General features: G+C 46.8%; 1 protein-coding gene across 8 annotated transcripts in view; it reads left to right on the forward strand.

Annotated features, from left to right (window-relative positions):
- Positions 1-721: 721 nt before the first annotated feature.
- WNK2 (WNK lysine deficient protein kinase 2) overlaps positions 722-17,876 on the forward strand; it is a 94,675-nt gene continuing 77,520 nt past the window's right edge. For 7 of the 8 annotated variants that reach the window (XM_088061628.1, XM_088061630.1, XM_088061632.1 and 4 more), the window contains exon 1: positions 737-1,441. In XM_088061628.1, the coding sequence (XP_087917754.1) occupies positions 737-1,441 (705 nt within the window). Of the gene's footprint in view, positions 1,442-17,876 lie in introns of all 8 variants that reach the window. The other variant, XM_088061631.1, reaches the window with a different exon arrangement.

Genomic DNA, 17,876 nt, shown 5'->3' on the forward strand with positions numbered 1-17,876 from the left:
GAGCGGGGCGCGGGACCCTCCCATTGTCTGCGGCGGGGCCGGGCGGGGCAGGGGAACCGGGGGCCGAGGACGAGGGGCGGCCGCCCACCCTCCGCAGCCTCATTGGCCGAGCGCCGGTGCCTTAAATGGGCGCCGCCCGGGAGCGCCCCCATTGACAAAAAAGCGGCGACGCTGCCGCAGGGCGCCCGCGGGCAGGGGCGCGGAGCCGCCGGGCGCGGAGCGGGAGGCGCGGCCGAGCCGGCGCTGCGGCGGGGGCGGGCTGCGGCAGGGGCGGGCCGGGCCGAGCCGCGGAGCCCCGCACCGGCAGCGGCTCCCCCGGCCCCGCCGCGCGGCCGGGCAGGCGCACGCTCGGCGGAGCCGCCCCTCCTCCGCCTTCCCCGCGCATGGCGCTGAGCGCGGCAGCCCCCGGCTCCGCACGTGAGTAACGGCCCCGCCGCGCCTTTGTGCGCGGGCCCGCCTCAGGTGAGGGGCTGCACCGCTCTGTCCGGCGCTCTGGGCCGCGCCCCTGCCGGGCACCGGGGACAGGGGGGGGGGGAAGCCCGGGCAGGGCGGCCGCGGCCCGGCCCGGGGGCCCGGCTCGGCGGAGCCCCGGGGCCGGGGGAGGTGCCCGGGGGCCGGGCTGGGCCGTGGCGGCGCCTCAGGGCTGCGCTCTGCCCCGCGCAGGTGGCGGCGCGGGCGCGGCTCGCGGTGACTCCCCCGGGCCGGGGCGGCGGCGGGCGCTGAGACCTCGGCCTGGATGGAAACTGGGGGCGATGCCAGAGCGGCACCTCGGCGGGGCGGCAGAGGCGGCGGCCGTGGCGGGGTTCCCGCGACTGCCGGGCCCGGCGCTCTCCCGGCCGCGGAGATCGGCGTGAACATGGATGGGCCCGGCGGCGGGGGGAGCGCGGCCACGGACGCTGCTGCAGCGCCGGCGGCCCCCGGGGCCCTCACCCCGCCGCCCCGCGGACCCGGCTCCAGGGACCCCAAGCTGGTCCATCAGCGCTTCCTGCGGAGGAGCGTGGTGGACTCGGACCAGGAGGAGCCCGCCTTCGACCTGCCCGAGGCGGAGCACCAGCGGAGAATCATCCTGCCCCCCAAAACCAGGAGGATAATCGCGGAGCGGGCGAAGGCGGGGCAGGGGGCGGTGGAGGCGGCGGGCCGGGAGGCCGAGTGCTCCGAGGAGCCGCGGGCGACGCCGGCCGCGGGCAGCGCCGCGGGAGCCGAGGAGCAGAAGGAGCCAGGCAAGGATGCGGAGCGGAGAGAGGCGCAGGATGCTGCCAAGGACCAGGGCAAGGCTAAGAAAGAGGAGCCCGAGGAGGAGGCTGACATGAAAGCGGTTGCCACCTCGCCGGATGGCAGGTTCCTAAAGTTTGATATTGAACTCGGGCGGGGATCCTTCAAAACGGTCTACAAGGGTCTGGACACGGAGACGTGGGTGGAAGTCGCGTGGTGTGAACTGCAGGTAAGCCCAGCTGATCCTCCTGTGCTTTTTTTTTCTTTTTTCCCCTGCCTTATAAGACGGGAACTAAAGGCGTCGCGGCGGTGTCATCCACAGCAACTCAGCCCTGAACAGCCTTTATGGTCACCATCGCTTAGGATCCAGTGTCTAACTATAGCGCAGTATCCCCATTGGCTCCGGATCCACCACCTTATGTACACTCCTCCCACGCTTAACCCGCTCGGCCCGGCGCCGCCGCCGCGCAGGACCCGCCTGGCGCAGCCAAGGTCACGCGTGGCTCCCGCGCCGTGGGAAAGGGCGCAGCGAGCGGGGATGCTCGGCCCGGCCCCAGCCCCTCCTCGGGCCAGCAGCTCCTGCTTCAAGTGACACCGACAGTCGGTGCTTTGAGTGCGTTTGCAGGAGGAAAATTTCCTTTTGTGTTATGGCTTCATGAAGGCTGAGGAGCTGCTCTCCCCCACCTTCCCTCTCCCCTGCCATGAAATTGTCACCGTTCCGGGGAATCAAGGCTCGCAATATGCCCCGGTGCTTGCCTTTTTTTAGGCACCGTGTGTATGCTTTGGTTAGGTCAAAGACCTACCTGTCCAAATACCTTCGAAAAGGCGGATTTTTACATTTAAAGTTCTAGATCTTCAGCATGAAGTAGCACCATCCAGTAATACCTAAGGAGAACGAAGGTTTAGATGCTGTCTTTTGCCGTTACCCTGTTCTTGGTGGGTTTTATAGCCTTTGGTAAAAATCACAGTCATACAGGCTTAATTTTCTTTTTTGCTTATGGTGAAGCTTGCAGTGCCTGTTAACCCTCACTTCTGTTGGCATCCATTGGAATGAGACCTACTTAAGAGAAAAACCAAATACAGACTTAATACTGTTTTATTTTCAGCCTGAGTTACTCTGTAACTGAGGTGAAAGGAGGTTTAACTCTTCCTTATAATTTGGGGCCTTCAAACTTCAACTGGGTGGCTGAGCTTATGGCCTACAAGAGCATTTGAAACTGATGTGGAAATAACGTGTTATTTTAAGTCTGAGCTCCTGGTTGTTTGTTTATATTTTAATGATGGCCCAATCTGTTTGTAAATTACTCCTGGCTGTCTGGGATAGCTGGGGATGGATGTGCAGCCACATCTTTATTCTGATGATTTCATTACACAATATAATCATGATTCACTGCAGTACTGCTCCCTTAGTAAGAATTATGGGGAGCACTCCTCAGTCTTCATAGTCGTGCATTCCCCGGCTTTTATCAGGGGGGATGCAGAACGGGAGACACAGCAGCCAGGCAAAGGTGTGGTGGGTTGGTGGTGAGGGGAGCAGCCCCTCTCTCCTCCAGCCCGGGGGTCCAGGAGGGTTTGTGGGGAAAGGGTGGTCTGGAGAATTGTTACGGGGATTTAAAAGAGAGCTGCTTGAGGGAAGCCTGGGGGCAGGCCCGGGCTTTGTCTGGCTTTGCTGGGAACTGAATCCGGAGTGTGTAAGGCTTCTACTCCAGCAGCCTGCAATCCACGAGGGATGGTGGCTGGGATGCTGGGATGCTGTTGGAGGGATGGTGGCTGGGATGCTGTTGGAGGGATGGTGGCTGGGATGCTGTTGGAGGGATGGTGGCTGGGATGCTGTTGGAGGGATGGTGGCTGGGATGCTGTTGGAGGGATGGTGGCTGGGATGCTGTTGGAGGGATGGTGGCTGGGATGCTGTTGGAGGGATGGTGGCTGGGATGCTGTTGGAGGGATGGTGGCTGGGATGCTGTTGGAGGGCAGGTTGGAGGAGGCTGCTGCTCCTGTCAGTCCATGTGGCCCAGACCAGCCCCATCACTGCAGAGCCATGGCACTAAAATCAGCGAGACCCAGAATTCAGCACGATGCCTGGTTGTCTGTGCTCTAGCAGGGGGATTGACATAGATGGATTTTCCATATATTTTCTGTAACAGCAGCTTTAACGACCAAAGCCTGCCAAATGTATTGGAAAACATTGCTTGGAAATGCTAGTCTGGATTATTCTGCTCAGGAAGAGACTGGGAAGGGAATCTGCAGTGTGAAAGCTTTCTTACCTGGTGAATGGCCTTCTTATTCTTAGTCACACTTGTTTAGGAGTTCTTGAACTGAGTGTGAAGAAATTTGTATAATGCTCAAATTCCCATTAGTTTTCACTGTATGTGCATCAACCCAAATCAGATCTTAATACTGCTAGATATTTTCAATTCAATACAGGATTTGCTTTAGGCCTCTAATTGTGGGAAGAAAACTATTGTTTGGCTTTAGAGAAATTGGTGTGAATCCCCTGGAGGCAGGGGCTGCTGGGTCTCCTTAAACTTCTCCTTGTGCAGGTTTGAGTGATTCCGGAGGTAATGTGAGATGGTATGTGACTTTGGAAGCCGGTACTTGGGTCTGGATTGGGAAAGCCTCATTGAATGACAAAAGCCTTTAACGACTACAGGATTAAAGCCTGTGCCTCTGGGCTGGATTTGCATGGAGGAGGCAATGGGAGAAGGTGTGAATAGCTGTGTTGTCTCCAGCTTTTTAACTTGTAGAATACTCTCTCAGTTCAGCTGGGGAATTTTAGGGAAAACATTCAGAGGGTGCTGTCAAGTAAATCATTTTATTCATGGCATTTTTGAATTATTTTTTTTTTGTGAGCTGTGCCAGTTAGATCTGCCCCGATTTGTCTTTTCTCTGCGCAAATTTGAAGTTCCCTATAGGCAGCAAGAGAGTGGAAGCCATCATCTCACTATGCTGTTGGAGACAAAATGCCTTCCTCTGCAGCCTCACACCATCAGAACCCAGCCCAGAGCCTTTTGGTGGATAAATTGCTGCAACCTGTCCTTTTTTTTTCTCCTGGAGATGCACTTGTGTGTGTTCCAGTTGGAGCAGGGAAGTTCAAGCGGGCAGCGTTGTGGTTCCATGCAGGCATTAATCCCATCCTGGCTCAGCGGTTTTTCAGCCCACTTGTGCTGTTGCCTGTGTGTCTGTCTTTGTCCGTCTGTACAAAGGCCTCGCGAGCCATTCTTGCCCAGTGGCTTTATTTCATTGAAAAGACGGCTTTAGGGTTCAGAACTGAAGTCACAGCTCTGATTAGGGCGGGATCCAAGCGCTGCCCAAATGATGTGGGCTTTAGACCTGTCTGAAGAGGTGAAAGCTGTAGTTGAATACCAGCTAGAAAATAAGGCTATTGTTCCTTCATGAAGCTGAAGTGCCAGAGCAGGATTAGTGTGCCCTTGCAGTTTTGGAAGGGTTTGCATTCCAGTGTTTTCAGCAGCTATAATTAATATTAATTGATGGTGTACAATCGCTGTGTGGTGAGGCTTTGGCATAACAGTATTGCAGGGTTGCGCTCCTAAATAAAATGTTGGGTCATGAATAAGGAATACAGGCTTTGCCACTCCCCTGCTTGCAAGCCAAATATTCCTTTTAGTGAGGTGAATGGTTTTAAAATGCCTGTCATGATTCCCTTTGGGAATATATAGGGACTCTGCAAAGAGTCAGACTCGGTACTGTGAATTGCAGAGGCATCACTGTACTTTATGGTTCTTGCTTGGACTGTGAATACTGCCATTGAATTTAAATTTTTTTGCTGAGAAATGGGGAAAGGTTGGGCTGTCTTATCCTGCTGTTACAGGAAGGTGCAAGATGCCTGGTGATCATCACAGTCTCATGCCCCTGTATCAAAAATTCAAGGAGTTTTTTTTTTTTTTTTTCCTGAAAAGGGTAGTAACTCCAGGATTTCCATTGGTGTGGCAGTTTGATTTCTGTTAGTGTCCTTGCTGGCTGGCAGCGTTCATCTGATGTGGAAATAGTAGTAGCAGGTTACTATCTGTGCTGGTAATTTATTGGCCAGATAGACTTAGTAGCATAAATGAACAGAATAATTTAGAAAATCTGGGAGAATAAAGGAGACAGAGACTATACATGAAAGCTTGAGTCTGGTATTGAACTTCAAGATCAATTTTGTCTGTTTCCAGTTAATTCTTGTGAATGTGACTTCTGTTTAAATAGAAACAATTGGTTTAGCTGTGCTTTATGGTGTCAGTATAAAAGTGTGTGCCTGTATTACTGGTGTTTGTTAGCAGAGCTGTTGCCCTGGCATGGAGAAGCAGGGCAGGGTAGTGAACTATTAATAGACTGCTTCTCAAATTCAGTAAATGAAATAAAGCTAGGTCAGGCTTCACATTCTGCTTGTGAATCACACAAGACTCCTTTCTTTTGCTTTTGAGCACATTGTGCCTCAAGGTTGGTTGTGTGCTCTTTTAATTCTGGTGAAACTCTTCATGCTAAACATGCGGGTCCAGTTGCCGTAAGAAGAAATTACTTCAAATCAGAGCTTGGTGTAAAGGATATTTCTGGCCCTCTTGGTCATCTTATATCCACAGGGATGGCTGGTGGAAAGAGTTGATGTTGCAAGCTGTCACCGTGGTGATCCTTGCAATTGATACCAGTCTGACATGAGTGACGTTCATGCTGGTGGTATGGTTTTGTGGCTGGGGTGTGACAGAGGTTTAGGAGTTCAGAGGAGATGGTAATGATGTGCTAAAAGATGCTGGCTGCTGGAGTTAACGCCTTTGGATAGTCTGAACGATTAGAGATACTGCAGAGGTTTGAAAGAGTGTCTCCTAGACGGTAGAACCCCTGCTGTAAGGGTTGGGTATGAAAGTATGGTTGAGGAGGGAGGTAGGGATAAATCTCCTGCCTCAGGAGCCTACTGCAGTGGTTCATGTGGGTCCAGCGCTGAAAAGTTTGGGTTTCAGATTAGCCACGATGTGGCTGTTGATGGCCACACACTTATTGTGTGTGCATTGCACTCTGGGCTGTGTCTGCTGGCCAGAAGATGTAAATATGAGCTGAGTGCTGATGCACGATGGCTGGACAGGCCCCAGGCATGAGCCAAGGGCAGCCAAAGGTGTGTCACACAAGATGTGACACTTGGCACTCCTTCTAGGAGAGACATCTTCATTGTGCTGCAACAGGAGGGGCTTGCAGATAATAGCCAGAGAATATCCAGATGGGTCACATGGAAGCAGAACTGGTTTGCTTCATGTTTAATTTTATATGTATGAAGTTATGTTTGGAAAAGTGTCTTTTCCCTGAAGTGATGCTTGTGGACAGCATGGGTGCTATCTCAGTGTTGATTTTGGTGTGCCTGAAACCCAGGCTGGCCAAGAAGGGCAGCAGAGGATTTTCCTTGTGGTGTTGATAAGTCAAGTGGAAACAACCTTCTTCAGTCCAGTACCTTGCTATTGCTGTGTAGCTCTGAAAGGAGGGAGCAGCTCTCTGGTCCCACTGCCCTCCTGCCTTCTGGGAAGCAGAGGTCAGCTGTCCTGCAGGAGAGGTCTCAGCTGCTTTCTCCAGCACTGCCTGCTCTCTGCACCAGTGCAAGAGTACTTGTGCATCCTTCTAAACCCAGTTTCTACATAAACCACAAAGCAGAGTCCCTCTGATGTGTGACTGGTCCCTTGCTCTGGAATGCGCTGATCTTCAAACCATAAGCAACTTCCAGTATCCCTGATTAAAATCTCATTGTCCTCCAAAGGAATCAGGTCCATATCTCATCCTGGCATGCTTGTCCCAAGCAGTGTGTTTGTTGGGAATTTTGTCCTTTCAGAATTAGCTGCATAGCTTCTGAGCGATTCTTGTGACATGCAAATGCCCAGGCCCTGTAGAAGACACTGGGAGTTTGGGACATGGAGTAGATCACAAGTCCTGCATGTTCTCCCCTCTCCCCTGCCATCCATCCCCTGTGCTGTGGATACAGGTTGACACATGTAACTGATCCTCTCAGCCTTAGGAAGCTTATTATTTCCCAGCTGGTTGTCTGTAGCAATTGGTGAACCTAGACTGAGTTTCAAATCATCTGATAATAAATGTTCACTGAAAACTTTCTGGAGTGACTCTTAGGTGATGTGCAGGTAGCGGAGGGTGGTGATGTCTCTTCTCAATCCCTTCAAGAAATATAAGTAAACTCATACCTGTACTCCTCTTGAATTGTATTTTATGGGAGATGCTCCATCTTGGTCTTGAATGCTCTTATCTGTTCTTTCAGTTCATCATAATCCCTAAAATGCTTTAAAAAAAAAATGACACCCACTGGAAAATAATTTTACTGTATAGTGTAAATACAGTAGTGTGGCTGTGTGATACAGTGATTAAATGTGCAGTGGGGGTAACAGGAAAAACGAAAGGCCACATTCTGGGAATGTCCATCTTATTTAATTTGTCAAGGAAGGAGTAACTGAAGACCTGATACCATCTGTTCTTCAGTTGTTTGCTGCAGAGGGCTGTGTGAACTCTGGGGAAGACGAGAGGAGAAGGCAGGGCCAAGAAACACTGGGGGGAGGTTTCTAACTTGGCCATTTTATGCGAATTCAATCTGCTCTTCATTCTTGACCTTCTTAAAGGAAAATTAAACACTCTTAGAATGGTACTTGATCCTGTGATGAATCTCAGTGCCACCTGACTAAAGTTAATTTGAGTTTTAATGTAATTTTTGGTTAGATAAGTAAACCTAATGGCTTGGATTAATATTTTTTCTAAAAAAATGAAAACCTAAAAGGAAGTGAGCATTCTTTTGTTACCAGCTAGTCCTTCTTTGTAATGCTTTTGGCGGGGGGGGGCGGGAAGGCAGTACAGTAGCTGGTCACTAAAGCTATTAATTAATCTTTTTCAGACTCTGGAATTCCTGATATAGTCAATCTCTCTCTATTTTAAAGGCCTTTAGTTTCATCGTAGTTCAGAGAATTTAAATGTAAACCTATATGGATGATGGCCACCTTACTGTTTGTTTGGGGATTTTTTTGTTTATTTGTATATTTATGTGGTTTTGCAGAACTGTCTGGTATTTTCCATTAACTTTCTAGCAAAGCATGAGCCTTGATAAACTTGAAGCTCTTCAGAACTGAGCATGATAATGTGATGTTCTGTATTCCTGAATTAACAGGGCTTGTCCAGAGGCAGTGTCAGTGCATCTCACATGCTCAAAATTGCCTAAAACCCAGTCAGACTAAACAGATGGGGGAAGGGCTTTTTTCTTTAGCTGAATAATAAAATTTGTTCTATATTCTATAAAATAAGGCTTTACTAAAAAGAGCAGACGGCAGTTGGTCACCTCATGTGTTGAGAACTCGAGTATTGGTTTTTCAGAAGCAGCATAAACCAGGCACTGCCTCTGTCTGCTTCCGAAATGGATGTTCCTTTCTCTCCCTCGTGCTCAAAGGATTAAAATTGTGGTGTTTATTCCAGATTTTTATACAATAAGCAGCTTTTTCACATTGCCTTTCCTGATGCTGGATTGTCTCAGTTAGAAGAGCATTTCAGGTGCCCCATTGTGCTGGCCAGAGCTGGTGCAGCTGTGGTGCTTGACTGAACAGAAGCAATCCTACTGTCCAAACAGAACCCTGGGGAAAGCAGGGGGGGAATCACAGAATTTCCAGTGGATGGAGCTCATTGCTGCAGGCCTCTGCTGAAACACAGGAATCAGTTTTACAAGAGCCAGATATTATCAAAATGGGTTTGTTTTGTTCCAGGCTTTGCTGATTAATTAAGAAAAACAGGCATGGTTGTGTGCATCTGAACTTGTTTTGTTTCTCTTTCATATCAGTGTGTGTCTGGAGAGTTGTTGTAGATAATAAAGCAAGTGTTACACTAATGAAATGGACTTGCTTTTATCTCAATTATGATAACACTTACATTGCTAAGAATGGCAGAATCTTTCTGTCTTGAAAGCACGAAATTGCAGGAGCCGTGCCCCTCACTCTTTCCTTGGCTGCCAGGGTAGGTAAAGGCTTCAATGAGCCTTGCACACGTCAGGGGAGCTGGGAATGAATTGCCCCTCTTGGTGGAAGTTCTTTAATCTAAGTTTGGCCATTGTGAGAGGAGGGATGGGCAGTACCTCTTCCAGGTGTCATGTAAGAGGAGAGTAGGTGCCTTCACTGAGGTCTGTCTCTGTGTGATGGGTGTGTGTTTGAGGAATGGCTGAAGAGTTCATTTCTGGGTCCCAGCTGTGTTCACATTCCCAGGCTGAGGCCATTTGGGGCATGTGCTGGAGGCTGGAGCTCTTGAAGGCTCCTCACCTTGAGGAAAGGCACAGAGCCTTCAGTGTGCTGGCAGCTGAGGACTGGCTGTCAGAGCCCCAAGTGCCTTCAGCAGAGTGCATTTGGACCCAGGTCAATTTTATGTCTTATTTTTACAGTCTCATGTTAAATTAAACTGACTGGCTAGATTCCCACGTGATACGAGATACTGCTGTGGAGGCACACTGCAGCTTCCTCGAGGCTATAGACAGCTCTGAATCCCTCTCTGAGCAAGAGGATTAAGCTTTCTTTTCAAAGTACATAAAGAAGAAACTTGTAGCAAATAACTGTGGTTAGGAGAGGGAAGTGAGATGTCTTTTTAACTTGCTGGAATAAATGATAATTTTTATGTTTAGGATTTGACTGCCTACATTTGTCCCCACTCATGAGCACTCTGCCAGGGCCCATTCTCCTGCCATGCAATAGGTACACAACATCCCCACAGGGGCTCTGGTGTGCAAGGCTTTGATGAGAGGTTGACATCCCTTGCCACGAGAAACAGTGCTTAAAATGTGTGTGATTAAAAATGTGTGTGTATCTGTTCACTTGCATGAATCCGACATGTCAAATTTTTAACCAGTAAAGCTACAAAACTATTAGGGTAATTCTTTCTCTAAGTAACACCAAAGCATTAAATATGGCTTCATTTACTGAAGTGGATATACTTTTTAAAATATACAGAAACCATTATTTTTTGTTTGAGGGAAGGAGATTACAAGCTCAGGCTTATGCACCTGTGGGCTTCAAAGAAAATTTTGTTGCATAGCTGTGTTTTGAGGCTTTTGTGTGTGAAATGAAGCACTTGGGATAATGAAGCCTGGGTATTCAAAAGCAACTGCCTCAAGGAGGGGACTGAGGATTTGATTTTAGCCACACAAATATTACCCTGACAGCAGGGTAACTAATGAAATCCTCTGGCAAGTGGAGTCCTTGGTGCCTAAAATAGGATGTGAACTCCCAGTGTGGCTGCTTCAACAGTTTGGTTATTTCTGATAGTGCTCTTCCATGGGTTTTGCAGCTACCCGGGTTGGGCTTTTGCAAAGCTTTGTATTCAGTGGGGCCAACTGGAGAGTTTCTCCCTCCCTTTTCTATCAAGTTTACCAAATTTGAGAAGTGCTTTGTTTCCCGATGTCGCTTTACTCACTCGTTGTATTGTGGAACATATTTTCCTCAAGAAGCAAAGGCTGAAAATCAACCTTTGAATGTGTTTTTGACAGCCACTAGAAATAACAAGGATGAGTTTTCTTACTCTTACAATCACACGATGGTTTGTGTTAGAAGCCACCTGAAAGTCCATCCAGTGCCCCCCTGCCATGGCAGGGACACCTCCCACTGTCCCAGGCTGCTCCCAGCCCTGTCCAGCCTGGCCTTGGGCACTGCCAGGGATCCAGGGACAGCCACAGCTTCCCTGGGCACCTGTGCCAGGGCCTGCCCACCCTCACAGGGAACAATTTGTACCATAAAAGAATTCTTGATCTTCATAAGTTGGTTAAGTTGATGCAAGATACAAAACTCCCAGTGATTTTGTCTGTATTTTTGTTGGAGGATACATCCTTCACTAATTTATAATCTATTGATACAGCAAAGTGTTTAATTGTGTGACTTAAAAAAAAATGGATGAACTGGTTTAACTGGAAGATCTTACATATGCTGGAATGTTAATTAGTCATAGAAGTCTAAGACAGATGAAAAAATAGTCATGAAAACCTGTTCACCTATTTTTAAGGTATTCAGTTAATGAAAAAAAAAATGAAAAAGAACTATACTGTTTCCAAGGTGCTTGTGTACCAAAGTTTTAACCCCCCTGAGGCAGGGTTTATACAAGACAGAATAAGCATTCTGTCTAGTCTGTTAAGGATGTGACATATTTTGAAATGTAGTAACATTCCCAGAGCAGAAGCTTTTATTCTTAGGTTGCCCAAAATTTCCATTTAAATACAATTGCATGCACTGATCATGCTGGGATGGTGGCAGGTCTTAAGAATCTGGCAGGATCAAAGTGAGCACACAATTTTTTTAATTGATGGGAGACATGGAAAGCAGGCACTGTAGCTGTGTAGAGTATGCAGCAGTGTGTTAGCCTGAACCAGGACTGTAATCCCCACAGGGGAAATCTCAGTGCAAAATCAGCATGTTTGCAGATCTATGTACTTTTATAACATTGAGAGTTGCTGGTTCTGGGGGTTGACTTCTCCTTAACCTTTGGTATGGGGGTGAAAATACAGGTTCAAATGCTTTCTTTGCTTTTCAGAGAGTATTGTGGTAATTCTGGCTTTCTTTATGAAGCTGATTTAAGGAACTTTGTAGCTGCTCTCTGGCTTAATTTTTTAGTATTACACCTTGTTCAATAGCTTATGTGGGATAAATCTGGGAACAGCACTGCAAGTGGAAATCCCTAAAGAGATGGCTGTGGAGTGATTTGACTTGATTTAGGTTGCTTTGGTCTCACTGTTGAGTTGCTGTTTTCTTCCATATTCATGGCAAGTGCTTCCCCTTTGTTTTCTTGGGCTTTGCTTAAGGCTTGTCCCTAAGATGTTTGTGAGCATTCCTTTAAAAGGCCACACGTGTGCAATAGTTAACACAGTAAAGTGTTTGGACAGGTGACATAAATACAGGAATCTAAATTTGTCAGTGTCCTCCTAAATTTAAGAACTAGTAAATGAGATTTTGGCAATGACTATTATTCTTTGTTGAAAGGTGTTTTGAAGCACCTTTTTGGGGTTTGAAAATAGGTAATGTGCTTCTGGTAGGTTGAATGATTTTAAATAAGAATCCTCTTTAGCTTGTGAGTTCTCAAGTGCTTTCTTTAAGAAGTGCCTGGAGTCATTTGGGTGGACTGTGAACTGGTTTTGTTCTACCTAAGGTTTTTACAATCATATGGAAATGTCTCTACTCTGCAACTGATAAATCAGCTCTCCCCTGAGTGCTGATCATTCACTCAGACTCTAAGGTGCTAGAAAGTTAAGAAATTTGGGGTTTAAAATGGAATTGCAGCTCCAACAAAACTTTTGTTTCATTGCAGTCAATAAATTTTTCACAACAGTTCTAATTTTGAAGGCTCCTGAAAATAAAACTTCAAAATATTTTAAGTGAATTGCTTCACGACTCACAAGTTTTTTTCCCCATCTTGAAAATATCTGGGTTTTTGTATGAGATGGTAATCCATGTCTAGATCTTGATGTTTTATTATTATCACTTTTGTGATATTGAAACCATTGACTTTCATGAAAATCCACTGAATCTGATGGCATGACTAATCCAGCCTCCTGCTGCAAAAAGTCCTTTGTTGAGTCCTGCTGAGCATCCTTTTCTGAGAGATCTAGAATTTAACTACAGCTACTTAGAACCTCTTAGAACTCCAACTTGTACATTTTTAATCTTGTAGCCTAAATTAATCTACAAGAGCTGGAGTATTTAGTGTATTTTTAATCTTGTAGACTAAAATAGGGATGCCAAATGGGTGTCCCTGTTATGAAAGGATCCCAGTTTACTGATGTCACAGACAATATTTTAAAGTACTCTAGCTGAAGTTTAGGCTTGCAGACTAAAAAAGAATGGAAAAAAGAATACCATTTGCAATAAATCATATTCTGTTTGTTTCAAGTGTGCTAACACAAACTGAATGATCTTGGAGAACTTGCTCATCTAGATCTTGATGAAAACCAAGCTTTTGTCCAGCTGGAAGGCTCGGCATAGTGTGCTGCTGCTTCTGAATCCCCAGCGAGGCTGCCCACTGCTCTAGTTCTTTGCACTGCAGAAGAGAAATCCCACAGATTATTTCTATAATCAGGTTAATTGAAAGAGTGGAAAGGGCAAGGAGAAATTTTCTGGATTTACAGTTAAGGGAGAGTGGGAAGGACTAATGTGCCTGTGCTGTGTCTTGGTAGCCAGCAGCTGGGAGTGCATCAGGGGACCAGTGCCTGCAATGCTCTTTCAGTAACATATTTTTTACGTGTATATTATTACAGGGGGAATGAATGTGTTTTTGTCCCATGGAAATGTCTTGGAAGAAAGGGGTGTGATAAGAAAATTCTCTTCAGCCAGCCTTGTCTCGGTTTTCAGGGAAAAAACTCCCTGACTCTCATGTGAATGTCTCTCACTCTAGGAAAGGTAATGGGAATTAAACACAAAAAAGAAACTACCCTAGCATTGTTAGTTTTTTTCCTTTTAAAGTTCGGTAGGTAAAGGTGTTTATTTTTCACACTGTATTTCCTGGTTCCTTTCAGAATCTGCAGATTGGGACTGGTCTTTTACCTTTATCACCTGCATAGTTGAAAGTTGGAAATACTGAATCCTATTCCAGGCTGAGCCAACAAGATTTTTAGAAGAAATTGGTTGTGTGTGTTTATTAAGTTGCAAAATCTTATTTTCATATTAAATGTCTAAATATTGTGGTGCATGGTCTTGTTGTTTGGTGATTGTAGGGCTCCAGGTGTGTCATAGCAAGACCAAGGACTCCCCTTGGTTATCCATAGGGTCCACATCTGGCAGGTTTGTCAACTGAATCATACCCAAGCCTCTGTTGACATATTTATTCCCTATCCTATTTTTTTCTGTTTCATTCAAAACCATTTTTAAGCTCAGGGTAATGTTCAGGAGGACCTAATGTGTAGTTAATTTTTTTTAAAAAAAAAAAACAGCTAAAATGCCCCATTGGGAATGAAGAATCATCACAGAGCTTTTAATTTGATACCCAACCAAGCAGCTGTGGTATTTAATCCATCCTTGGAACAGCAGCCAGCATATAAAAGCCACAATAAGAAAGTTATTAGTTACATCCTCCTCTCAGTTTAATGGGACATCCTCTAAACTAACCTGTATGGGCTGTGGTGGCTTCCTATAAATGTGGTTTAGTTTTTTCTCTAAGTTTTTAGTAAATAACAAGAAGCTGTCTGGGCTTTATGGGATAACTCATTGTGCTTCATCTGTTTATTTCCAGGTAATTGTTCTTTGTAATGGGTATCCCTATTGTAAAGGATTCCTATTACTAATGCCATAGAAAATATTTATTTATTCTGAATAGACCTATTCCTATAATTTCTTCAAAGTCCTGTTTTAAGTTAGTTAAGCTCTGCTGAGTCACTTAAGAGGCATTTTTTGGTCTGGATTTAAGTGCACTTATATATTTTGTAAGAGATCATTTATATTCTCTCCATCTGTTTTGCATAATTTTTTAGGTTGAAGTATTCCTGAATTTCTTTGTCAAGAGCCTACGAATTAAATTGAGTGAGGAAATCTCTTCCTCACTTTACATAACAATTTAAATAAACTATTACGTGTCAAATAAAACTTTTATTATAATGAATGCAAGGTGCATCATGAGACTTGGTTGTGTCATATAATACTCTGCAGTTAATGGAAGATCTGTCTGAAGTTAAAAATATGAAAAAAAATCAAGCAGATTCTTCTGTGACAGGCAGTAGTTCTCAGCTGTTGCAAAGAAATTGAAGCCATCTTCTGAGGAATATATTCAGATATATTTCTGTATCATCAGAAATGAGACTTGGACAGAGGTGGCTGCAGATGTGTCCATTGTGCCTGGTGTGTGGGGTGGGCTGGGGCATCTCGGTGGGGCTGAGCTCTGTCTGTAGGGCAGCAGCTTGGGGAGAGGGGTCTGGCCAAGCATGGCCATGGGGCAGAGCAGGAAGGTGAGGATTAGCTGGGTTACCTGCTGTGAAATCTTCCTTTAACAACACGTGTGTGGGTATTTTGGGGATGGGAGATAAACCAGGGTGGGATCAGTGGGTGGTGGTGATGGCCACGAGGCTCCTGGTGGCCGTGTGGGCACTGCCCTCCTGCTCTGTTGACTGGCATGGGCAGACAGAATCACAGACACATTAGGGTTGGAAAAGATCTCTTAAGAACATCAGGTCCAACCGTCCCCAGCACGTGGTGGTCCATGTTCACCACTGTAGACCGTAGACCCCAAGTGCCAAATCCACACATTTTTTTGACACTTCTAGGGATAGTGATTCCACCACTGCCCTGGGCAGCTTTTGCCAGGGCTGAGCAACCATTTCTGTGAAGAATTTTTTCCTAATATCCAGCCTAAACCTCCCCTAGTGCAACCTTAGGCTATTTCTCTTGTGCTGTCTCATTTGTTGCCTGGCTTGTTACCTGCATAACTTGTTTCATGAATAACTTTAGCTGTTTGGGAACATGGAATTGTAACAGAGCCTCTTGTAAAGCCGGGCTGCAGGTCTGGCTGCCATTAGGGCCTTTTCTTCCCATGCACAAGTTGTTCCTGCACAGGCTCTTTGGTTGCCTGTGCTATTGAGGAAGAGGATGATTCATAGGAGAGGGTTCCTAATGTTCCTTCCTGTCAGAACTGCTGTGAATGTACGTGGGGAAATGCAGTGAAAGCTGGTTATGAAGAGCTGTGTCCATGAGGAACAGGAGCAGCTGCCTGCAGCAAATTGTAGGGTAGAAAAACCCCGAGTGGTGGAGAACAGTGAGCTTGGCATTCCACACAGAGCAAAGGGAATGGGATTGTCCCAGACACAGATTGGTCTGCTTGATCCCAAATGTTTGCATAATATTCAGTACTCTTTGGATACAACAGAGGGAAAATGCAGCTCGGGAAAGAGTTAATCAAGGTCTTAAGATGAGTGAGCCGTGCTCTGCCTGTGCCTCGTTGGGCATGCCAGGGCTTTCTGCCAGGTGGGTTTGCCATGGGCAGGTTATCCTTGGGGCTCTGCAGTAGCCTGGAACCTGACACCCAGCTGGTGTCAGGTTGAATTTGGCTACTGCTGGATGTTGCACTGATTGGCTGTTGGGGGTTTTTTCTGGGAGGTAAGTAATAAAGTAACATAAGTGCTGCAGAAAATTGAGATGGCACTCCAGGTGTTTTTCCAGGGAAGATAAGGGAAATGAAAGGATGCTTGCAAGAAGGGTCAGGGACTCAGGAGGACTGAGGGAGGGGAGGAAGGAGGAGTTGGGACTTATTGGGATGGATGGTTGTGGAAAGGGACAAGCTCACACTTTGGGAGCTGCCAGCAACATGCAGTCGTAGCAGGGATGCCTTCTCTCCTGGACTGCCTGAATCCTCTCCTGGTTCCTTCACCTAAGTGGAGCTGATTTGAGTCTTCTGTGTGAGATGGGGCTTTGAGGATTTCTTCCCTCTGGGTAGGATTTTGCCTGAATTACTCTTTGTCCATTTGTATTACATTTGCAGTGAGTTGTGGAGAAAGTCCTTGCCTTTTCTCTGCCTTGCAAGTGGGAGGCAGGATCGATGCTGCCCTTCAGCTGCTGCTCTGAGCAGCACCTTTTGTGTCTGCCTGGCCACCTGCCTTGCCGTGGTGGGCAGGGACAGCAGGCACCCCATGCATGAGAGCAGTGGCACTGGGGGGAGATGCACACCTGGCTGGCCCAGGTGGCTTGGATACAAACACAGTTGCTGGGAGAGGAGGATGCAGAACCTCCTCTGAGGTGTTGCTGTAGGAGGGATGTATCTAATTGGGATGTATGAGCCTCTTCAGGCTGTTCTGAAAAGCTGTTTCTGTTAAAAGATTAATATCCCAAATGCTGCAGTGCCTGTAGCCTTTTCTGGATTTTCCTTCTACCTGGAGCACCTTGTCCCATGGTTCTAAGGCAGAGCAAGTACACCAGGACCCAGAAGGTTTTCCAGAAAATGAATTAGAGTTGTGTTGTGTACCTGGTCCCACAGGTAAACTAAACCTATGCCTCGAAGTCTGAGCACTCATGTTAACCTCAGCTGGTGCTGAGTATTGCAATGCAATGGCTGCTTTTCAGATTAATTTTAATTAATTATCTGTTGAACACCTGCTGGGGCTCTGCTCTTCCCAAAAGCAGGGATATGTATCAGCAGGGGAGTTGTGAACCATGAACTGTGCTCTCAAATGATGTTCCCCAACTTTATTGTACAAAATGTTGGGTACTTCCCTTGGATAACTGGCCACAGCTGTTGGTGCAAAGCACTGCGTGCATCTCATGTCAAGGAAGATGTGGACTGGTCCTTCAGAATGTCCAGCACGTGGTTGGGACAGCACAGAGACATCTCAGCTGTGTGGCTGATAGTGAGAAAAGGTTTGTCTGTTTGAAGAACAGTATCTGAAAAACAACTCAAACACTTTCTTAAAGGAGGAGTTGAGTGAATGAGTATTCATGGCCACCATGTACAGGCAAATAATTACTTGGAACAGGTAGCTTTGTTGGGGGTTAGGTGTCCTTCCTTTTGTTCCTTCTCCCTTATAGAATTTTCCCTGTTAGTTGCAGAGAAACCTGGCTGCTGGTACTTTTTGGGTGCTTGAGAAGACAAATAGTTTGTCTGGGCACAGGGGGAAGGGTAGCAGGAAAAAGGGAGGGTGGGGGCAGCTGGGGGCTGGATGGTTTTTTCAGCTTCAGAGCAGCACACCCTCGGAGCTGTTGTTG

The sequence above is a fragment of the Pseudopodoces humilis genome, chromosome 13 (genome assembly GCF_049639895.1).
Source record: "Pseudopodoces humilis isolate 2021_Gansu_Grassland_sample_001 chromosome 13, ASM4963989v1, whole genome shotgun sequence".
NCBI classification, from domain to species: domain Eukaryota; kingdom Metazoa; phylum Chordata; class Aves; order Passeriformes; family Paridae; genus Pseudopodoces; species Pseudopodoces humilis.